General features: G+C 36.6%; 3 protein-coding genes across 5 annotated transcripts in view; all 3 read right to left on the bottom strand.

The window, feature by feature from the left end:
- Window positions 1-24,384, bottom strand: part of LOC106140284 (poxin) — a 209,168-nt gene that overhangs the window by 59,416 nt on the left and 125,368 nt on the right. The window contains exon 1 of one of the 3 annotated variants that reach the window (XM_060950798.1): window positions 14,602-14,605. The exons of the other annotated variants lie outside the window; for them this stretch is intronic. The gene's annotated coding sequence lies outside the window, so the exon portion shown is untranslated. Of the gene's footprint in view, window positions 1-14,601; window positions 14,606-24,384 lie in introns of those variants that run through there. 3 annotated transcript variants of the gene reach the window in all.
- Window positions 3,574-24,384, bottom strand: part of LOC106137289 (calcium/calmodulin-dependent protein kinase kinase 2) — an 82,784-nt gene continuing 61,973 nt past the window's right edge. Inside the window, exons 5-11 of the mRNA XM_060950785.1 lie at window positions 22,400-22,570; window positions 18,093-18,240; window positions 16,918-17,111; window positions 13,210-13,425; window positions 12,584-12,751; window positions 8,055-8,203; window positions 3,574-7,027 (exon numbers count right to left, since the gene is read on the bottom strand). Coding sequence (XP_060806768.1) covers window positions 6,913-7,027; window positions 8,055-8,203; window positions 12,584-12,751; window positions 13,210-13,425; window positions 16,918-17,111; window positions 18,093-18,240; window positions 22,400-22,570 — 1,161 coding nt within the window. The 3' untranslated portion in view covers window positions 3,574-6,912. The remainder of the gene's footprint in view (window positions 7,028-8,054; window positions 8,204-12,583; window positions 12,752-13,209; window positions 13,426-16,917; window positions 17,112-18,092; window positions 18,241-22,399; window positions 22,571-24,384) is intronic.
- Window positions 21,235-21,636, bottom strand: LOC106141706 (fatty acid-binding protein-like). The gene has a single exon (XM_060950817.1). The coding sequence runs from the start codon at window positions 21,634-21,636 to the stop codon at window positions 21,235-21,237; it is 402 nt and encodes a 133-aa protein (XP_060806800.1).

The following is a 24,384-nucleotide window of genomic DNA, read 5'->3' as shown; positions in this document are numbered from 1 at the left end:
GGATTCTTTTTAGGCGATGGGCTAGCAACCTGTCACTATTTGAATCTCAATTCTATCATTAAGCCAAACAGCTGAACGTGGCTATTTAGTCTTTTCAAGACTGTTGGCTCTGTCTACCCCGCAAGGGATATAGACGTGACCATATGTATGTATGTATGTATGTATGTTACAATAAGGTAAGCACTAAATAATACAATTAATAAAAATAAGTATTTTATTAAGTCCATTCTAACCTTTTAAAAATCAACAAATAAAACAATTTACATAGGTAAATATCACTCATCATAGCGATTTAATTAAATGCTATTTTTTGAAGGAAGCTGCACGTGCAATTAAGAAAAAATATAATAATTGAATCGCCAAATAATATATATGTAAAATTTATAAATTGAATGTTTGCACTTATAAAACATATTTAATAAAACAACACTTCCAAAATATATTTTTTGATTCTTTGACTTCTTTATTATAAAAAGATATGCTTCTTCTTACAAAACGAGAATAATTTTTATGAAGGATTCATTTATTAAATTTAATTTATTATGTCGTTTGACTAAAAATAAAATTTAGGAATTTAATTTGAAAACCTGTGAATATTTCCCTTCGGGAATGCCTGTGAGTCTGTCTCTGTACGGGGGCCGCATATTTTAGCAACAATTTTGTTACAATTTATTTTGTTCACAAAATATTTCTTTCTAAAATTTTTCTCTGAAGTCCTTCCATTGAATGACAGTATTTTCGTTAAATTAATCAAAGGATTATTATTTGCAATTCAAATATGGATTTCACAGACTAATAGACATTATTTTATTTCAGGTATTATAAATAAAGTGTATTGTGTGGTTGTTGTGGTTATATCGAATCTTTGTTTATTATTCAAGAAGTCAAAGAGACAAAATATAATGACGCCCTTTTCCAGAAGGCCATCACTTAAAACATAACAAATTCAATTATAATTAAAATATACTAACGTATTTTCTTCCAAAAGATAATATAAAAAAATATTCACTAGCGGAAACAGTGATTCATTTAACTACAGAGATTTAAAGTTATTGGAAAAACTGTGTAGAATTGGAATTTGTGATTTGTGCTTAATGAATATTAAGAATAAATTCAAACATATTTATCGCAATAGCTTGGCAAAAAAGAGACTTCATGCTCGTCTTCAGACAAATTGAAAAATATGCGACGAGCGAGATGATAAAATGTGAACTAGATTGCTTCATTTCCTTTTATTTCAGGTACGGATGCATCGAAAGCTCTCTTCGGTAATAAAACCTTACATTTTATATTCAGTCGCTATTGAATTTGTTCGCTTATTTTTATTAAAATTTTTGCAGAAAAAATTTAATCATAGCAGGTTTTTGAAAAAAAACTTACCTACATATATTTAAATTTATATCGATCTTTTTTGCCAAGTTTAAACTATTATAAATATTGTGGTTATTGTAGAAAATTTGTGTCATGACAATATTTGAATTAAGTTTTAATTACGTACCTACCTGTAATAGAAAAATCTGATCGGACTACTATTTAAGGAAATTGTAAATAGGAGCATTTACTTACACAGATCCAGTAAAAAGAGACGCAAATACACTCTATCTCACTAGCTTCCTATCAATACACTTATTTCGAATAACTTCAAGGTCTAGTCACGTAAAGTGTTCTATTTCGTTTTAAATATAATTGGATTAATTTAGACAACATAATTTTATACTCATACAGAAAAGGAGGTTATTGTAATGTTTGTTTTGTAGTTACCAAAGCTTTAACCTTTATAAAAAATCTTTTTTTTTATTTTAAGAAAAGTTACGTTTTGTTTTAGCCCATAGAGAATGCAACTGCGCGATTGATTTATTTATTTTTTATAATAGTAATTTTTTTTTGACAATTATACCGTGGCAATAAATCTCACATTTTATTATGTAGATAGTTAATTTGTATTATAATAAACGGGCAATTAATCTTACAGATAAAGAATACTTTTATCTGTTGTGTTTGATTCAGCTTATTCACTGTTCATAAATAACAGTGAAATGAGCACAAGTAAACAAAGGAACATTCGCTTTGTTTAGCTCTTTGTAAGACAAAAATGGTAAAGGACAACAATTTATCTAAAGATATATCTGAAGCTAGGCAGTTAGTTTCAGCAGCATCGCTCGTTGTTATTTTTTGACGTATCATTAAATTTAACGACTCTTTTATATTTATATGTATAAATAAAATAATGGATAGGCTTACAAACTTGGGATTCTTTTTTTTGGTGATGGACTAGCAACCTGTCACTATTTGAATCTCAATTCTATCATTAAGCCAAATAGCTGAGCGTGGCCTATCAGTCTTTTCAAGACTGTTGGGTCTTTCTACCCCACAAGGGATATAGACGTGACCATATGTATATATAACTAAAAATATTTGAAGAAAAAAAATTTTGTGGACTGAAAATGATAGAAGATGTACAAAATGATTAAACATTTTTGATTTTTAAAAATTTAAAATATTTTTAAATTAATCATTCGCTTGTCATTTAGACCATACCCATGAAGGTTTTGTTAAACAGAATATACAACAAACATTAAGTTAGTTACTGTTACATTGTTGTTGTAGCAACATTTTTATTCACGTGACGAGACCTTTGCATTTAATTCCATAAAAACTAGAAATAGAGATTTTAAACCTTATTTTCTATGCGTAATAATTATGGTAATAAAAGCTTCCGATCCCTATTTGTCTATCACAACAATCAAAGGCAATTCAACACTTGGACCTTCCACTTGCGGGGGCTAGCTGGCTCTGAATCATACACATATTTAGTATACTCATCATATATATATGTATAAATAAACCATACAGTACTATACATATCGAATTTGTAAATTAATAATTATATGATTTTTTTTTGCTGTCTGGTTCCCGGCACCGGCATAAAAAAGAATAGGACCACCCCATCTGTTTCCCATGGATGTCGTAAAAGGCGACTAATGGATAGGCTTATAAACTTGGGATTCTTCTTTAAGGCGATGGGCTAGCAACCCGTCACTATTTGAATCTCAATTCTATCATTAAGCCAAACAGCTGAATGTGGCCTTTCAGTCTTTCAAAATTAATGGCTCTGTCTACCCCGCAAGGGATATAGATGTGACAATATGTATGTATATATGTTTATTTACTAATAAATACAAAACATTTAAGATGTTTGTACAAGATTGTTTGAATTATAAGGTAAAATGTAAGTTTTAAGCATGTATATATATAATTCAGAGCCTAACTGGCAGGATCCTATACTAAGCTTCACAATAACGGCACAAAATGGGGGACCCTGTACGCTAAATTAAATTACATTCGATGATTTGCTCAATTTTTTAAATCATTGGTCCTGAGGCTAAGGGGGCTATAAGAATATTATAATAATTATAACAATTTAAAATCCACAAATGTATTGCAATGACAAACTTTAAAAAAAAATGGAGCCTCTTTATTGCGTGTCATTTTATAAATTTAAATATGCATTTAGAGATTTTTATGTACATTAAATAATATGAATCTAAAAACATTTTTTTTAACCTGTTATTGTTCTTAAATACACTTTGTTTGAAGTTTGTTTATAAATACATTTCGCCCTCACGAACGAAGCCTCCCAAGTGTAATGATAATTTAACAAGAAAATATAATTAGGGACAAAGTTTCGCTTATCAAAATGTAAATAAAGCTAATTTCTCATGGAAAATTGGTCGTCCTTACGATAACAGGCCATAATCAACACTTTCAAAATGGCTGGCGTTTTGACAGCGCCAGTTCACAAAGCTGATGATGGATGGCGATCCGGAATAGGAGATAATGTTTTGGACATTTTTATTAAATTATTGTGTCTCTTGGATGCTTCTTTTCTTAGATAAGTATATATTAATTTATACATACGCTTTATTTCTGAAGTGTTTTACTTTGAGAGAGAGAAAATGTAACTAGATTGAAAAACACAGTTAATTTCGTCGTTAAACGGTAATAGTTTAGCCTTTGTGTGCAATATTGTGTTTTGTGCTGTACATTTTAAGACCATCATTTATCTGTAAAGTCAACATTTGAAAGTGTTTTACAAAAGAAAATTGAATTAGGTATTTATGATATATTTTTAGTAAATACGTATAGTACATACGCATTGTGCACAAATCTATAAGATAATAATGTAGATAAGCTCTATATAAATTATGCAGATATAGTAATGAAGTGGGCATCTTCAATAGGGTGTAACTAATTAAGTATTAAAGCAAAATTTGTGTATTAATACAATAAAAAAATGGTAAATCATCGTGACAATTTTTCTACATTTTGCTTTATTTACAGAGATAAAAGTCTTTCAATGAACTGACTCAGGTTTCTCCATCATAGCGAAGTCACACCACTTTAAGTAGTAGGCCAGGGTCAGATTTACATCGTAGGTATAATATCTAGGACTAGAATATTAAATTATTTATATATATATTTTTTTTTTACAAAAGGAAATATTAAGCTATTTACATATTGACGAGAATTGAGCAATTTTATATGAATTAATTTCTAAATATTAAGTGTTATATACAACAATAAAGGACAAAATTTAGAAAATGCCATTAAAATCGTTTTTCATATAATCCTATTGTTTAAGGAATTAATTTCTAAACAACACGTACAAACATACGGCGTACGTAATTAAAAAATATTTAAGTGCATTTATTATTTCTAGGAATTAATTAATAAAGATGGAAAAATATTTACAATTCCTATGTTAATTAATTAATTATCATTATTTTCCCCCGCCATAAACGAATTTGAAGACAATCTATGAAACTTTGTTTAATTATAAAATTATTCTTACATATTAAAAATAGCTTAAGTAGATAAAAAATAGCATTTAAACAAATTAATTTCTGGTACTAAAAATGACCATAAAAATACAGTTTTAGCATTTTAATGGTCATTTTTAGTACCAGATATATATGTTTGATTTAATTTTATAGTCCATAGTGTCTTCATTGCGATCGCGTAGGATAATTAAAACGCTGACATTATACCCTAAGCGTTATTTTTTGCTGAAATGTCACGTTATAAATATTATATATAAATTCGTTTAATGGGGCGGAGTAGGAGTAGGCGAGTAGGAGACTACTGAAATAAAGATTAACCATCTTTAAAAAAATAAAAATACGCTCCTAAAATAAACTGTTTAAATAAAATAAACTAGTTAACAGCAAAAGTACTTAATATATTATATTAAGAAATCTGTTATTTCATTTTTCTTTGCCTTCTAATGGCTATAAATTAATTTATGAATGTGTTCCGCAATAAAAATTCTTATCAAGATTATCCTTTATTTCGGTACCTAAAAATGAACTAAAGGCTAGAAAGAACTCGGATAAAAATTATGTACACATATCTATTCACTAGATAAAAAAATATAATTTAATTCCCGACTAGTTTGCTATCAATTGCAATCGTACTAGGGTTCCTGTTGGAATATACATATATTTAGGGGGTTCATCAAGTCGCCGATTGAGTAAAATTCTTAAAAAATTGACACGAAAAAAAAAATTAAATTGGTATTTAATAAAAAATATTACGAAATTGGAAGTTTTTAAAGTTTTAGGAAAATAAACAACACCGTGATATAGTAAAAGAAGCAACAACAATACGTTTCTCATTAATAACTCCGTAGTGTTCCGAGAACATTTTGTTAAATAGTTTGACTAAAATTAGTATCTAAGTTATTTTGCCTCGAGAAGGATCTTTCCTTATTAAATCTTAATAATTATAAGCCAAGTATCAGAATAGAAGGTAAACGAAAAATCATACGTTGAACTAACCTTTGTCCCGGCCAAAACATTTCTGAAGTTTTTGTACAAATGCAATTAAAACATTCAACTTTAAGCACATAGCTATTATAACTTCACAACGTAGAATAAATATAAGTAACGAAACGCTTAAAAAGTTTAAATTATTAATTAAAACAATGTATAACACGATAACATATAAAAGCAACTTTAATTTTATTCTTAAGTAGACATTTGCCAGTCTCGGAAACTTAGGAAGTATTTCAAAGAAAAATAACATCGAAGTTCTCAAAAGAAAAAAAAAAATCACAAAAACCGTTCTCAACGAAGTGAAATATTCAGTGACTTTTGTTCCAGTTATGAATTGAAATAACTTATTTGTTGGCAACAAGAAGAAAGTATAAAACAATCAGGTATAGTCCTTTTCTTTGTAAATGTTGAAATAAATCTTCAATTTGTACGCTCGAGAGGAGAACTTGGTAATACACGGCTATATTTAAAGAAATATTATCTTTGTACCTACTCAAGTTTTTAGAAATAGACGACAAATGAGAACCGATGTTTTTTTTCTTGCATGTAGTGACAATAATTGTGAACATTTTTGTTCCATTAAAGTATTTATAAAAATGAAAATTAGAGCTTATGAAGCTTGCTTTTGTGTCTAATAACTATATTTCTTAGAAAATTTCATTTAGTCGCGCGAATACGAGAGTAAAATGACTCGTACGAAGTCTTAGGTCCAAGCTAGTAGAAACGTTCACTCATAGGAAGCATAGAAATTCGAGTAAACTATTCAATAGAAATGCCATACTGTACTTAAAGCATCATAACGATGTCTTTTGCAATGCATACAGATTAATGCGCAATTTTAAAAATGATAAACTTACTGGCATAAAATATAAAATCTTTATTGGTGATTACCATCGTTTGCAACGACAAATTCACCAATTACCACTTCTATCGTCTTATTTTATTTCGAATTCTATGGTACGAAGTCTTGGGTCCAAAATCGCGGTTTTCGAAGTCTCAGGTTCAATCTTCAAGGTCAAAATCTCCACAAGAAAGCTGGACAGAGCCCAGGGCAAGGGGCCCCGCCGGCCCAGCCGTATCACCGCGCGGACTGCCCGCGCTCCGGCTCCTTGGCCCGAGCTGACGAGGAAGGCGTCTCCTTGTCCGCGTTGCTCTCTTGGACTGACTCCAGGCCGATTTCGAAGGATTGTTGCCTGTATTACACGAGTATATAGTGAACCCTTACTTATAATATATTAAATCTAACTCAAGTTTCCCACAACGCTCGCTCTTATTTCTAATGGAATTCAATTACGTTTAGCCAAAAGAGAGTTAGTACTTTGTCAGAAATTTGAACGTAATAAAATGCCGTGTAATATAGCACCAATATAAAAAATAATAGGACCACTCCATCTGTTTCCCATGGATGTCGTAAAAGGCGACTAAGGGATGGGCTTATAAACTTGGGATTCTCCTCGTAGGCGATGCACTAGCAACCTGTCGCTATTTGAAGCTCAATTCTATCATTACGCTGAACGTGGCCTGTCAGTCTTTCAAGACTGTTGGCTCTGTCTACTCCGCAAGTGATATAGACGTGACCATATGTATGTATGTATATAAAATGAGCGTCGATGGTCCAATCGGTAAGGTTGTTAAAATGCGTGAAGCGAAGAAAGGCACAGGTTCGAATCTCACCCCGGCCATGTTTGTTAACTAACCGATGCTCCTACGGTGTGAGGAAACATAATTATAATAAATAAATATCTTTATTAGACTCTTTTTCACAATAGCTCATATATGATTGGGTCCTCCATTTAAGTATAAAAAACTTGTGTTTCGAGAGCCCGCTCTTCCAAAGTAGTTGTTTACACTGATTTGTTACAAATTGAAACATTGTAAGTAACACTGCACAATCAGGCAACTGGATGTGTGAACCATATGATCCAATACGGATTTTGACGGCCTCTGTGGCGCAGCGGTAATACGCTTGTCTGTGAAACCGGAGGTCCCGGGTTCGAATCCCGGCCAGAGCATGATGGGAAACGAACTTTTTCTGATGGCCTGGGTCTTGGATGTTTATCTATATAAGTATTTATTATGAAATATAGTATCGATGAGTTAGTATCTCGTAACACAAGTCTCGAACTTACTTCGAGGCTTACTCAATCAGTGTAATTTGTCCCGTATATAAAAAAAAAATACGGTTAGGTAGACGTGTGTAAATCCTAAATGACTCTTTACCGGTCAGTAAGATAGTTCCCAGGCGCCGACAAGGAGCGGCCGGCGCGGGCGAGACCGGCGCGCCTCGCCGCGGCCGTCTTCTCAATCTCGGGTCGCGCGTTCGATTCCCGGCGCGCCGTGCTGCCTTCACGACTGCGCAGGAACGGATTCTGTGGACGAATAGACTGTTAGAGAACCTGGGTGGCAGAGTGGAAGCGAACAACGTTAAATTTTTATGTGTATTAAAATATTTAGGGATAGGCTTACAAACTTGAGATTCTTTTTTAGGCGATGGGCTAGCAACCTCTCACTATTTGAATCTCAATTCTATCATTAGGCCAAACAGCTGAATGTGGCCATTCTGTCTTTTCAAGACTGTTGGCTCTGTCAAGCCCACAAGGGATATAGACGTGACCATATGTATGTATTAAAATATTTCATGTGTATCGAATCGACTCTAACAACGCGAATAAAAGAATGAAAGTATATAAAAAAAAATTGACAAAAGTCTTGTTTTACTTGGGCTGTCTTAATACTGTACGACATTTTTTCACATACATAATCACTGCGCACAATCATAACATTTCAGGTAAAAAAGATCTATAGTATTATTAATGCATACATACATAAAAATCACGCCTCTTTCCCAAAGGGGTAAGCGGAGACTACCTCTTTTCACTTGCCACGATCTCTGCATACTTCCTTGGCTTCAACCACATTCATATTCACCACATAATATAGTTAGATTCATTAAGTATTAAATAATTGTCCTTATGATAACAGTCAATTTTAAATATTATATTGTTGATATGCATCATCTATACTAATCTCAGGAACTCCTGGTTCGAATTGAAAAATTATTTTTGCGTTGAATAGATCATTTATCGAGGAAGGCTTTAGGCTATATAACATCACGCTGCAACTATAAGGAGCAAAGAAATAATGGAAAATCAGAAAAAAATCGGGGAATATTATTCATCCTTGAGGGCTTCAATGATGCCCAACATAATTATTCCACGCGGACGAAGTCGCGGCCACAGCTAGTTCATACATAAAATCACGCCTCTCTCTCGTAATGGATGGGTCAAACTAAATCGTACTATTTGTCACGATCTCTGCTTACTTCTTTCGCTTCATCACAAAAATTATTACGTGTGATATGACTCGAAAAGAAGCCTAATTTTATTTCCTACCTCTAAGTTCCGCTGAACCCTGCCCTTTCTTGTAATCTGTTACAATTTCGGCCCACCGCCAGCGGGAAATCAGTAGATATTATAACTTTGTCAAAATAATTCCGTACGTAATTTGGAAGTCATGTAACAGGGAGGGATTCCCATTCCTCCCACGCTGTTGAATTAACTAGCATTTACTCGGAGGTACACACGCCTCTGGGAATAAATCAGGCTTTAATGATAATTATTCGTAAATTTAGAATTAAGGTTTGTTATGAGTTTAACAGAGAAATGACTGGAGGTTGCTCCACTGAACAACACAGCACAGAAAATAGCACATACTTAAATATAAGAAAAAGAAGTAAATGTAGTATCAAGTCATCATGCGAGTTTCTGTCCGAAGATTCTTAGTTCCGTCGGGCAATATGTTTAGGCATGCCTTTTGAAAGACAAGAACAGTGAAAACATCGAGAATGATAAACACACGAAATAAAATTATATAAGTTCTGCATATTTTTAAAGAAATCTCTTACAACAGACCCGAGTAAATTGACATGATAGAAAGGGTGACAGGCGTGTACTCCACTCACACAACTATTTATAGATATACATATACACAACTTCATAAAAAAATTTATGAAATACGTATATAAAAACTAAATAATAAACTTACTTAAATATATACAATAGATACCAGATTAGGCTTGGAAAGGTAATAAATTTTAATATTTTTTAAAATTCTAATGTCACGAATTTCGGGAGACAATGAGTTCCACAATCTAACAGCTTGGACTGAGATAGAGAAAGTGGCCGAACGATGGATTGGAAGTTTAAGTATAGTTCCACGATAAGTCCTGTATGGAATATCAACAAGACAAGCCAAGTTGAAGCGGTTGCGAAGGTTGGTTTAGTTTAAATTTGTTAAGTTTAGGACTAAAGATTTTTAAGGGTAGACATTGCAGAGGTCAGATGGGAGTCGCTTCGTGTAAAAACCTGACTCATCAAATCCAAGAGCCATGGTCATACTTCAGAGTGATGAGGATGCAACCGGGACTAAAGCCAGGAGGAAGAAGAAGACATTGTGGCGAAATATATAAGCCACAACTCACAAAAATTAAATATAGAATCACGCGACGCTATCAGTCATGAACAGCGAAAAATCTAAATCGCGCAAGCAAAGATTTCACGGATTGGAGCTATATATACAACCTCCGACACAACATCGTCTGTCGCGCGGTTCCCCAGGCGTCACACCTAGCCTGGCGGAAGATCTACCCTTTGGTGGCGGTCGAGCCGAATCATCGCTCCCGCTACAACATCCTACCTCTCCGAAAGGAGCCCGGGTTGCGCCTTTGACCCTCATCCTGGATTGGGCAAGTCAGGCATCTCCACTACTCGACTCCCGTCTGACCTCCGAAACCTTTACAGGGCAACATAGCCCTAATTGGATCACTTAGAAGCCGCTCTCTTATAAAATATCCACGGGAAAAAGATGGTGGTTTTATACTATTGTGATGGGAACCACAAGGTACAGTTTATGTTTGTTATAATTCTATCCTATAGTCTTCTCTTACTGACTCTAAAATCTGTGATACAGCGCCGTAATAAAGAATTCTGCTTGGGGCGACACGGTTTTAATGGCGTCATAAATATTAAAGAGCCGTAAATAATTGACTGCTATCGATTTTATTATGATAAATTTCCTTATCACGTAAACCTATGCTCATATTTTGACGCAAGTGGGGGTCAAAGTCGTTACTTGGACATATGCGATTTTCCGGGTTGAAACAATTTTAATATGAGGAATTTACATACATACATATGGTCACGTCTATATCCCTTGTGGGGTAGACAGAGCCAAAAGTCTTAAAAAGACTGAATGGCCACGTTTAGCTAATTGGCTTCATGATAGAATTGAGATTCAAATAGTGACAAGTTGCTAGCACATCGCCAAAAAAAGAAATGACGAATTTATTAACCGAAATCTTCTTAAGCGGTGTTGTGCTTTTGTCAAGGGGTAAAATGTTAAAATCACGTTAGGAGACGTGACCTGATTGATAAGACTGTCCTCAGGTTTTATAGACTGTGTCTGTTTCCGTGACTTCTATACCCTGGACTTCGTATTGACTGTCTTTTGTATACAATATTGGTCCAACCTTTTATTATCACTCATGCCAGTGTTTCCATCCTTACTCATACCTACCTTGACCTAAACAAATTCACATCCAAATGCCTGAATGTGCAGGTTTCCTCACGATGTTTTCCCTCGCCAAAAGAGTATAGGTTAGTATTAAAACTAAGTGCCGGGTGGTTCCCGGCAATAATACAAAAAAGAATAGGACCACTCCATCTCTTTCCCATGGATGTCGTTAAAGGCGACTAAGGGATAGGCTTACAAACATGGGATTCTTTTTTTGGCGATGGGCTAGCAACCTGTCACTATTTGGATCTCAATTCTATCATTAAGCCAAATAGCTGAACGTGGCTGATCAGTCTTTTCAAGACTGTTGGCTCTGTCTACCCCACAAGGGATATAGACGTGACCATGTGTATGTATGTATGTATGTATGTATGAAACTAATGCTTTCGGAAATAGTCATTGCTACATGACCGAGGTGGGATTCGAACCTTTTTGCTCATTACGCATTTTAAGCGGGCACCTTACTAATTCGACCACCGACGCTCTTACTTCTTGACCTGGTTACTTCTTGACCTAACTGTGGCTGTGAGTAGGAAGTGAGTGACTGGTGTTATCTCGATTCAACATACATACATACATAAAATCACGCCTCTTTCCCGGAGCGGTAGGCAGAGACTACCTCTTTCCACTTGCCACGATCTCTGCATATTCCCTTCGCTTCATCCACATTCATAACTCTCTTCATGCAAGCTCGGCGGTTTCGGGCACTTTTGACCTGACCCTTTACCAGGACGTCCCTTTATCTCGATTCAAATATATAATATTGTGAAGTTGACGTTGTTGAAGAAAATGCTGCAGTGCAGTTTGTTACCGCTTCTTCTGCACTGACGCCTTGGAAGCGGCAGTAAACTTAGTTTTTAAGTAATTTATTTGACGTCAACCAATGTTGTTAAACCATACGTTTTGACATTATTAAGCGACTAGCGACCCGCCCCGGCTTCGCACGGGTGCAAAATTCGGAAAAAAATATACATAAAAACCTTCCTCTTGAATCACTCTAACTGTTACAAAAAACCGCATCGAAATCCGTTGCGTAATTTTTAAGATTTAAGCATACAGACAAACAGACTAAAATAGCGACTTTGTTTTATACTATGTAGTGATATATAGTATCCTATAGTAATGAATAAAAATTTGGAATTTTTGAATTTTGGTATAAAGTAAGTAGGTCATCATACCTGGAAGCTATGTTTCTTGAGCATGGTCTTGATGAGGATGAGCGTGGAGAGGTTGGGGATGGAGGTGACCACGCGCTCCAGGTCCTCGTCGGTCACCTCCACCAGCCGGCAGTTCTCCTGCTCCGAGGGCAGCGGTTCAGATCCGTCTGATGTCACCCAAGGGTGTTCCTGATTGTGGAATTATAAAGGTTTAAAAAGTCTATTTTAAGATTTAAATCAGTCAATACAGTGCCGTGTGGTTAACGGGACCAATACAAAAAAGAATAGGACCACTCCATCTCTTTCCCATGGATGTCGTATAAGGCGACTAAGGGATAGGCTTACAAACTTGGGATTCTTTTTTAGGCGATGGGCTAGCAACCTGTCACTAGTTGAATCTCAGTTCTATCGTTAAGCCAAATAGCTGTCGACATCCCTTTCGGGGTAGACAGAGGCATCACTCTAGAAAAGACAGAAAGGCCGCATTCAGCTGGAATTTAGATTCTACAAAAGCCGCCGTCGCCGCCTATCCCTTAGTCGCCAATAACGATATCCATAGGAAAGATATGGAGTGGTCCTATTTGCCGTAACTTCTAAAATGCCGTGTGGTTTCCGCCACTTCAGAATTTCACCGTATTTCAGCATACCTTGATCTCCTGCATGGTGGCCCTCGTGGCCGGGTTCTTATCCAGCATCCTGCCAAGCAAATGCTGTAGCTGGCTGGTCAGCTGCGGCCTCGGGGGGAAGGTGAGGGGTTCAGTCAGGACTCTCTTCTGGAGCTCGGCTGCCGTGGCGCCGACCCACGGCACCCGACCCGTCACCATCGCGTAGAGCGTCACGCCCAGGGACCAGATGTCTGCCGCCTGGAGGTAGACTAAGGTTAGCTTGTTCATATAATCACGTCTATTTCTCTTGCGGTGTAGGCAAAGACAACAATCTAGAAAAGACAGATGAGCCACGTTTAGCTGTTTGGCTTACTGATAGAATTGAGATTCAAATTGTGACAGGTTGATAGACCATCGCCTAAAAGAAGAATTCCAAGTTTATAAGCCTATCCCTAAGTAGCTTTTTATGATGTCCATTGGAAAGATATTTTATTCGTCTTCTTCTATCATTTTACAAAAGTAATGGGTTTCTCTTTTTCTTTGTGTGAGGGAAAACACCATTAACCTGCACATTCGAGCAACAACTAATCATACTCATAACCATAATCTAATATGGATTAGGAGAATTCCCCACTAAATGGTCTGACTACCTTAATTATGGAGTCAGAAGAGTCTAGTCAAAAGATGTCGCAAAAAGGTTTAGCTTATAAACTTGGGATTCTTCTTTTGTAGGCGATGAGCTAGCTACCTGTCATTCTTTCGAGCCTTTTGAAACTGTTGGCTCTGTCAACCCCGCAAGGCATAAAGACGTGATTATATACAGGTACCTATGTATGTAAACTTAATTGAAAAAGACCCATACAAGTACCCACAGCTTGAACAGTTTTTGAAATGTTTTAATCTCACGAACTTCGTTAACCAACCCACCCATTTTACTTCCCATAGTGAGACAATTATTGATCTGATCTGTTCGAATAGTGTAGTTTGCGACTTAAATGTTGATCATATACCCCAGCTTGGAGCTCATGCTTTTATTACAGCTCATTTAAACATAAGAAGACCTAGATTGCCTCTGAAGAAAGTCAGTAGCAGGAAATTAAAAAAAATATGTTTGAGTGGTTTTGACAGTGATATTTTAGATTTGAACCTATATGAAATAAATGATTTGGATGACGTTAATGACTTAATCTCTGTTTTCACCAATCGAGTAATGGCGTTGTTTGATCGTCATGCGCCGATCACCTCATCTGTTGTACGACCTAAAAACACTCCGTGGATTACAAGTAATATTCGTTACCAAATGAAACTGCGCGATGAGGCTCACAGGAGATACAAAATTTCAGGACTGGAGGAGGATCATAGGCATTATAAAGATTTAAAGAAAATGGTACAAGTGTGTCTTTTCACTGAGCGTAAAGCTTATTTTGATCAATATATTAATAATAATATTAAGAATCCCAAATTGCTTTGGAAAAATATTAAAAATTCAGTTCTGCCTGATTCAAATAATGCTTGCGATCTTCCTCAACATCTTTTGGAACCCGAAAAAATCAATGCTCACTTTTTGAATGTCCCTGGGCTAAATTCTATTTCTATATCAGATTTGTCATACTTTGAATGTCATCGTAAGTTTTCCTGTGAGTTTCGCCTAGAGCCGGTGACTGAGGAAGTTGTTGCCAATATCATATTAAGTATTAAGTCGAACGCGCAGGGTAGTGATGGTCTCAGTAGGGACATGATACTTTTAACAATGCCGTATACATTGTCAATAATCACTCAAATTATTAATAAGTCTATCACATCCTGTACATTTCCTGATAAATGGAAAATAGCCATTGTGTGTCCAATACCAAAAGTAGACAGTCCCCAGGACTTTAAGGACTTACGTCCTGTCAGCCTCCTTCCATATGTATCTAAGATAATGGAAAAAATAGTATACCTACAGTTATACAAATATTGTGAGGCTTGTGGCCTTCTTCCAGACAAACAATCGGGTTTCAGAAAGGGTCGCAGCACAGCGACAGCATTGATCGATGTTGTTGATAATATTCTTTACAGTCAGGATAGGGGCGAGGCCTCTCTTCTCGTTCTGTTGGACTACTCGCGTGCCTTTGATTGCATAAATATTCCCCTTCTTCTTTCGAAGATGTCTTACTATGGGTTCCATCCATCAACAATAAAATGGTTCAACTCTTACCTCAGTGACCGGTCGCAGCGGATCCAAATACGAGCCTCCAATGGTGAGGTACTTAAATCGAAGAATAGTCCTGTTAGCAGAGGTGTACCACAGGGCTCTATTTTGGGGCCGCTGTTGTTTATTATATATACTGCGGATATAATTGACGTTATTAAAATTTGCAAATACCAATTGTATGCTGACGATTTGCAGATTTACGTATCTTTTGGAGACAAAGACTTTGATAGTGCCATTGCCGATCTTAATGCGGATCTTGACAGAATCGCTGCTTGGTCTGAAAGGAATTGCTTAGTTCTAAATCCAACCAAAACAAAATTTATGATTTTTGGATCTAAAAGTCAAATAGCTAAAACTAAATCGAGAAGATTATGCGTTAAAATCAGGGACACCAGTGTTGATATGGTAGAAGAGGCTAGAAATTTGGGAGTACTGATGGATGGCAGACTTAGGTTTGAGGATTATGTGGCGGGGGTGGTGAAGAGTTGTTTTTATAGACTGAAAGTCTTATACCGTATTAGAGATTTCATATGCGTAGATTTACGTATCTCTCTGTGTGAGGCACTGGTTTTATCTAAGCTTAATTATTGCATTACTGTATACGGACCTTGTCTCTTAGCTAAATCGCAGAAACTTATACAGCGGGTACAAAATGCCTGTGCACGATATTGCTTTAAAATTCCACCTCGCACAAGTGTTAGTCCGTTCATTTACTCCTCAAATCTCTTAAAAATGCGAGATCGACAGAAACTGTACATGGCAACCCTTATGTTTGGTGTGATCAACAAGAAGTCGCCTATGTATTTGTATGACAAAATAAAATTGAGATATCCGAGAGGATCGGAGGGGTTGAGAACATGTGTCCCTCCTCTCGTCGTGCCTCGACACAGAACAGCTGCGTTCTGTTGTAGTTTTAGGTATAATGCCACTAAAATATGGAATAATATCCCCCCTCCTATTCGAAATTTAAAATCACTCTTTTCATTTAAACTTAAATTTAAGGAATTTATTCTGTCAAATGCAATTGGAATGGCAAACGTTTGACCCAATCACAAAGTTAAATATACAAATATATACACAAACATTACTCGCATGTTTTCCTAGTGTGGCTACAGTCATTAATTATTGAACCATTTGATTGTTAAAGTGACGTGCATGCGCTTTTTTAACACTTAAGTAATAAGCAACAGTAAATGAAAATATTTATTACATTCGCACTTATTTATTTCTTTTTTGCTGAGCCATTAACAAACTTTACTGGACACTCGCCCTATAACTGGTACATTTATCTCCTCTTCGTGTGGCTTCGCTGAGCACATCTAAGGTTCTGGCAGAATCATCAGCGTCGCGGTGCCTACACCTGCGACATTATGCTGAGTCAGGACCTTTTCACTGTCCATCATTGTTTGTGGTACATTCATGCACATTGCACATTCACATTGTTTATTACTGTTAATTATGTATGTGTCCAACTAATGTATTGTGATGGTGAATAAAGCTTTTATCTATCTATCTATCTATCTATCTATCTAAACTAAAACAGCGGTAATAATCACCTCGCCATCATATTTGTCAGCTGACGCCGCCGCCTCCGGAGCCCTAAAGGCCGGGGTGCCCACCGCCCCGGACAGCCTCCCCCTCCCCTCGGCCAGCTCCCCGCAGGCGCCGAGGTCAGCGACCTGCACCCGGCCTTCCCCCAGGAGTAAATTGGCTGGCTTGATGTCCCGGTGAGCTATACGTTGGTAGTGCACTGAGGAAGATGAAGACTTATATGCAGTTTCTTGTTGGCTTTATTGAACTGATAGGTATTGCCTGAGAGCTCCTTCGTCTATAGTTCAGCCGTAATCTATACTAATATTATAAAGCTGAAGAGTTTGTTTGTTTTTTTGTTTGTTTGTTGCTTATTTGTCTGACCACATTTAGGTCAAACGATGAGATGATGATGGTGAGATAGCTTACCATTTTATAAGAGATTTGATCTCTTATAAAATGGTAAGCTTAGCTTTGACTTGAGCTTACCATTTTATAAGAGCGACAGATTCTTCAGATAATCTTCAAATACGACATTCATAAATCCAAGAATTTTTCTTAAGTTAAAAGGAACTGCAATCTTCTTTGTGACAGGGTATTAAAGTGAGAGCGAGCCTAACAAGCGCGGTAACTTAGGAAGACTGCCTTGGAAAATCTCTCGGTCTAAGGAAATTTGCATAGTTAGCAATTTCTTAGTTTTTCAAATTAATTTGCATGCAGCAAGCTTGGCTATGCTTATTTTACCCTCGACTCAAAAGCAGGGTGTTATTTCTCAAACTTAAAAGGAGAGGGCTGAAGGTATTGACGCAGAACGTACGGACGATTGACGGCCTCTGTGGCGCAGCGGTAGTGGGCTTGTCTGTGACACCGAAGGTAACGAGTACGAATCCCGGCCAGGGTATGATGGGATATTAATTTCTTTGATAGGCCTAGGTCTTGAATGCTTATGTTTATAAGTTTACATACATACATAAAATCACGCCTCTTTCCCGGAGGGGCAGGCAGAGACTACATCTTTCCACTTCATCCACATTCAAAACTCTTTCATGCAAGCTCGTCGGTATCAGCTGGTCTTCTGGGTTCTAAAGGTAACTTACAAAACTAGACTCCAAAATTCGTATCCGTGATTCACTACGTATCTTCTAGAGTTGGAACCAGTGGTATAGTTGGTCTACTAGGTGGTATTTCGTAGAAGACTTACAGTACTCGACTCCTAGCAGGGCGTCCCTGAAGTACCTCCTGGCCAGCTGCTCGCTGTGAGGGTGGTCTGTCGGGATGTCGATCACTGGACCTCCTTCCAGCAGTTGAAACACCAAGTACAACTGGTCTTCCGCTGGATCGTCCAGGACCTGGAATTAGAGGCTTTGTGAGACACGAGAAAAATGGTCAGGAAAAAACGTTATACATACATACATACATATGGTCACGTCCATATCCCATGCGGGGCAGACAGAGCCAACAGTCTTGAAGACTAAATGACCACGTTCAGCTATTAAAACGTTATGTTTGCTTTTATTCCCGTAGATATTTATTTTTATTAAATTTAAAAGGCAACACAGCATGACGCTAAGTAATAATATTACCTACATGGTTTCATTATTAATAAATAGAATTCTAACTTAGTATCATGCCGTGTGGTTCCCGGCACCATTACTAAAAAGAATAGGACTCCATCTCTTTCCCATGGATGTCGTAAAAGGCGACTGGGCTAGCAACCTGTCACTAGTTGAATCTCAATTCTATCACTTAACCAAATAGCTGAACGTGGCCATTCAGTCTTTCCAAGACTGCTGGCTCTGTCTACCCCGCAAGGGATATAAACGTGACCATATGTATGTATGTAGTATTCTAACTTAGTATCATAAGGGTGTATGCACAATTGCTTTAGCTAAGTATGCGAAACAGACATTAATAATGCTATGCGATTTTCTAACTTTCAAGTCCCTGAGCTTACATTAGAAGCTGTGCTTTGGAACCGTTCGTAAAATTTTTTAAAAACATTTATGTACTTGGAAGCGAACTCCTTGAAAAAACAAGCAAAAAAAAAATGAGAGCGAGGGAAGTTTTATTATCAACGACTATTTCCAAAGTTATAAAAGTTAAGACTCCAGAAGAAAGTAGTGTTAATTAAAGTTTCCTCCGAAGGTATTGCAAATAATTGCAGCCGACGGTGATGAAAGGCTGTGGAAAAAAATACACGCAACATACATACTACTACTTCATACAACTAATTGCACTATGGAAGCACGTGGGGGCACGCTGTGTTATATTCAAGCTAATTCTTTCAGGAAAAGTCAAAGGGCAACGTGATATTAATCACATAAAAAGATATACTTACTTAGTACTTTTAGGTATCAAAAACTGACCCCTTCTCCCCTGGTGGGTGAACAAAGATGAGGTTATTTTTGCCTTGAAAATTGCTCTAAGTCGTCTTATTTCATTGAATTGGGACATTATTAAGACGTAGAGAACTGAACTAACATGAAAATTCCCACGTGAGTAGAACTCTATGCTAAAGGTAGTTTACAAAAAATCGAGATAAATTTACGAGAGCCGATTGTTAAATAGCGTTATCGATAGATCTTTCAAGATTTGTCACGATTTCAAAAGCATAATGTCTTAAAAACAATTCTCCTGCTAAAACACGAGAGCAGTCAACGAAGGAATACCATAATTTTGAACGAACAATGCAACTATAATTTCTATCCAAATGGAGCACAATAGTTCTACCGGTATTGGTCTGCGAAGTTTAAGAGAAGTTCCGAAGATGTAAATTGCTGTTTGTAGCTTTGACTCGTAGACAATAACTTTATGATTCGACTGGGAGTGAGGGTGTTGGACTGTTTCGATAAATCGTAGTTGGATTGTTGAGGGAACAATTGAAGTAATGATGATTCGTGTTTGATAAAATAATTGTTGTATTTGTGGTGACATCACTAATGTCATACACCAATTATAGCGAAGAAAATAACGCGCTGAGTCAATAGCAGCGAAGGGTCTAAATCGCGCAAACAAAGATATTTTATCACGGATTGAGCATAAATACAACCTCTGACTCAACATCGTCGGAGCTGCGGCTCCCTAGGCATAACACCTAGCCTGGAAGATCTTCCCTTTGGTGGCGGTCCAGCCGAAACATACTCTGAGTCAAACGGGTATGACAAATGAATATGTTCATACGGAAACGATGGTTATTTTTTTAGATTTAGTAATATTAACTGTTCATGGTAGCAGAGATTGGTGACCTTTGAAGTCAACCACTTATCTACATGGTTTTCTAGGTCAAGAAAGCCAGTTGATAGTCGCAATGAACTCCTTTCAAGGGAAAAAGCAATCAGAACTACGAGTAACGCTAGGTCGATGATAGATTGACGTATTGACAGAGTATTTTGGGCCACGTAAATGATACCATAATTGTTACGGGTTCTTTTCAGAATGGACGATATGCAAAGAGTTTTCTTTAAGGAACATCCATGATCCATGCCGTGTGGTTCCCGGCACCAATACAAAAAAGAATAGGACCACTCCATCTCTTTCTCATGGATGTCGTAAAAGGCGACTTAGGGATAGGCTTACAAACTTGGGATCCTTTTTAAGGCGATGGGCTAGCAACCTGTCACTATTTGAATCTCAATTCTATCATTAAGCCAAATAGCTGAACGTGGCCATTCAGTCTTTTCAAGATTGTTGGCTCTGTCTACCCCGCAAGGGAAATAGACGTGACGATATGTATGTATGTATGTATGTAACATCCATGAAACTTGGCATCTGTTCAGATCTCCAGTCTATGAATTTCTCAAACTAGCCTTGCAGGAATTTAACCCATTATTATATTTTACGGTCTCCTAAAACTTTGCTCAGAATAGTCGTACCAACTTTATTTACTCAGTCACATTGAATTTATATCTATGATTTCCGAATAAAACTAGAACAATGATTTCTTTTTGGGGTAAGAAGAGTCGTGATTCTGTAGTAAAGTATATAACCTATTGAAATCGTATTTGTTTGAAGCCACACAAATCTGAATAATGTAACAATTGAGATATCTTTGTTTGCAAACAAATTTTCTTTTAAAATTTTGATTCACAAGAAGTGTATTATTGGGAATTCTGCGCAGAAGACAGACTGAAGTAAGCTAAAGCCTCATTAATATGTCCCACATATTTATTTATTTTTTATAACTATATTCCTTTAAATTCCTTACAGTAATAATTAATACACACTGTGACCATTATATCATAGCACAAAGATGTTATATCTACTCAGTATTTTCTCCTCTAAAAGAAACATTAAACTTATATGTATAAAACTTATACCGTCCTTTTTAAATCTTCAAACATCATCTATGTGACCACCTTGTACACCCTGGTGCAAGTCACGTCCTTAACTTTCATTATAGCCGTCATCTCTTCAGGTCCAAACTCCCTAATATATATCACCTCCATCCCGTCAACATCTCTCTGGACTTGTTTCAGTACATTTCCTTCTAGAGTATACACCGACTTCACTTCGACACCGTCTGCTCTCTCTTCTATACATTCTTCTCCAAGAATGAACTTGGATTCTGTAGTTTTGAATGTGGATGATGTTACGAGGATGTAGAAGTCTCCATCTTTCTTGAACTCGACGGTTGGGCTGATGGCGTTCGCTGCCATCCTAGTGATGAAGCCTACGCCAAGAGCGCACATGAAATCGTCGAAATTTTCAGACGACACCATTTTGTACTTCTTGCCGAGGTAATCCATTTTTGAATATGTTATTACACAAAATGTCTGAAAATGCATGGAACTGTTGGTTTTGGAAAAGCGTAATCCTTCTTGAGGTTATCTACCATGTATTAGTTTGAATCGTCATTCAATGTCAGTGTCATGTTAAATTGTTTTTGCTACAGGCTAAGGTTATTAAAAACAGAAAAAGATTTTTCTGTTTTAACCTCCTCAAAAATAGGTGGTTCTCAGTTTGACTTATAAGTATACATGTTTATCCACGGGTAAAAGTTTAGGAAGACGTGAACAAAATTGTTTGAAAAATCAATGAAAAAATCTCAACGCATGGAGGTCTGCTCTCAAATAGGCCATATTACGTTTTCTTCTCATGGACCCTAGACTTTGGCCATCAACCTTATTCCTCCCAGTGTTGTCCTGGTTACATCCTACTTCTCTGGTGTGCACTGTGCCCGTGACCTTGGACTGGGTAAGTCAGGTGACACGAAGTGTTTCCAGTCAAAATTTAAAAAAATCAAAATTTTTATTCATTATTATAGGATACTTCATATCGCTTAATAATTGTCAAAACGTATGGTTTAACAACATTGGTTGACGTCAAATAAATTACTTAAAACTGAGTTTACTGCCGCTTCAAGGCGTCAGTGCAGAAGAAGCGGTAACAAACTGCACTGCAGCATTTTCTTCGACAACGTCAACTTCACAATATCAATTAAACTTAGAATAGAATAGAACTTAAGAACATGGTCATGATGAAAGCAGCACTAGAAGGAGTCCATCTTACCTCGACCAGTTTAACTACATTGGGGTGGTCCAGCTTCTTCAGCACCGCGATCTCCCGGTAGACCCTCTGCAGCGGGTCAGGCGGCGGGCCGGGCCCCGGTCTCCGGGGGGGCGCCCGGCCGAACAGACCGGCTCTTCTCATCAGCTTCCGTTTTGATAGAATTTTCATTGCCTAGGAACAAACATGATAATAAATAAACATAGATACATATAATCGCGTCCATTTCAGGGTAAACAGAGCCAACAGTCTTGAAAAGACCAATAGGCTATGTTCAGCTGTTTGGCTTAATGATAGAATTGAGATTCAAATTGTGCGTGGTTGCCAAGCTAACTCATCGCCTGAAAGATGAATCTCAAGCTTACAAGCCTTACCTTAGTCGCCTTTTACTACATGAATGGGAAAGAAATGGAAAGCTCTTATTCTCTTTTCGATCGGTGCCGGGAACCACACGGCACCAATAAATAAACCAATTAAAAATAAATAGGCATTAATTTAACTAACTGACTCTTAGCATGTAGGTTCTATAAGTGCCGTGTGGTTCCCGGTACCAATATAAAAAAGAATAGGACCACTCCATCTCATTTCCCATGGATGTCGTAAGAGCCCAAGTAACAATTAGGCGCTAAAGTAAGATTTATAATAAGTCTATAAAAGCGCTAACTAGATTCTAAAGTGGTTTATGGGTGTAACAAATTAGTGTTAGAGCGCGCTCTAACCCTACTTTACCCCCGAATTAGGCACAATTTTTATATTACTTAAGGTTGTATAATGACGGTATACAAGAGTTATGGTAATTGACTAAGAGGTACAATCAGTGCTATAAAAAAGTTATTATAGCGGTAACAGGATCTCTTAGCGATACAAGAGGGGTAAATAAGCGTCAACTGACTCCTTAAGCGGTACAGTAGAGATACAAAGGCGTTAATTATATTTTCAAGCGCTAAAAGGGAGGTAAATAGGTGTTTTGTAACGGTCTGAACGCTATTCAAGATAATTAAACTAATTTTGTGATCTAATAATAAATAATTTTATTTTCAATGGCTATAAGTTTACGACTAATGATTTTTATATTAAACAAAAAAAAGTGATATTGTATGGTGCGAAAGGAAGCATACATATTTTTGCTGCGAAGGGAAGTACACTGTGAATATGTTACATATTTATTGGCAAATAATTCGAGCGCCCGATGTATGTTGTCTATTTACTGAAAACTTTTCCACGTATTTACAACAATTTTTGTTTATTTTGGTTGCGACGCCATTATCAAAAACAAGTAGTCAATATAAGAAATACAGTAGTGACCTTAAGCGCTATTACTTTACCTTTAGTCACAAAAAAGTAACAATAGACGCTAGAGGATCTGTTATAGCGAAAAATTATACTCCTATTTGACTTAAGGTAATGCAAGAGAGTTTTGTATAACTTCAAGCATTTGGTTCTATATAAGATTAAATAAACACTATTGTAAGGCTGGTAGCGCTTATTAACGCTATTGTGCAACTCTAGGTTCTTGTAAAGAGTTTATTATCACCTGCATAGCACTTTTGGAGGTAGTAGCTAATTCTTATTCTTATTTAGATCTTAGAGTTCTAAGATTCACTTAAAGCTATAACACAAAATGCTGTGCATGTACAACAGTGTTAAGATTTGCCATAATACATCCATAACATTTAAGCTCGCCTAATTGTCGCGCTTGTAACTCTGTATTATAAGTAGAAGTGATATACGTTACTTGGTACGCCACTTTATTGCCAATAGTCATAAGTGCTGCTACTTTAATGCCTTTGTAGCCCACTAAGTAACAAAATAAGCTCTAATCGTCGCCTAAATGTTTGTTGGGAGGCGACTAAGGGATAGGCTTTTAAACTTGGGATTCTTATTTTAGGCGATGGGCTAGCAACCTGTCACTATTTGAATCTCAATTCTATCATAAACCCAAACGTGGCCTGTCAGTATCTTCAGGACTGTTGGCCCTGTCTACCCCG

The sequence above is a fragment of the Amyelois transitella genome, chromosome 22 (genome assembly GCF_032362555.1).
Source record: "Amyelois transitella isolate CPQ chromosome 22, ilAmyTran1.1, whole genome shotgun sequence".
In the NCBI taxonomy this organism is placed as follows: Eukaryota; Metazoa; Arthropoda; class Insecta; order Lepidoptera; family Pyralidae; genus Amyelois; species Amyelois transitella.
The sequence above is the reverse complement of the archived record's forward strand: the minus strand, read 5'-3'. Positions and strand labels throughout refer to the sequence as shown.

Bases quoted from the DNA above. Each gene is read 5' to 3' on its own strand.
- LOC106141706 (XM_060950817.1), bottom strand. From the start codon at position 21,636: ATGGATTACCTCGGCAAGAAGTACAAAATGGTGTCGTCTGAAAATTTC.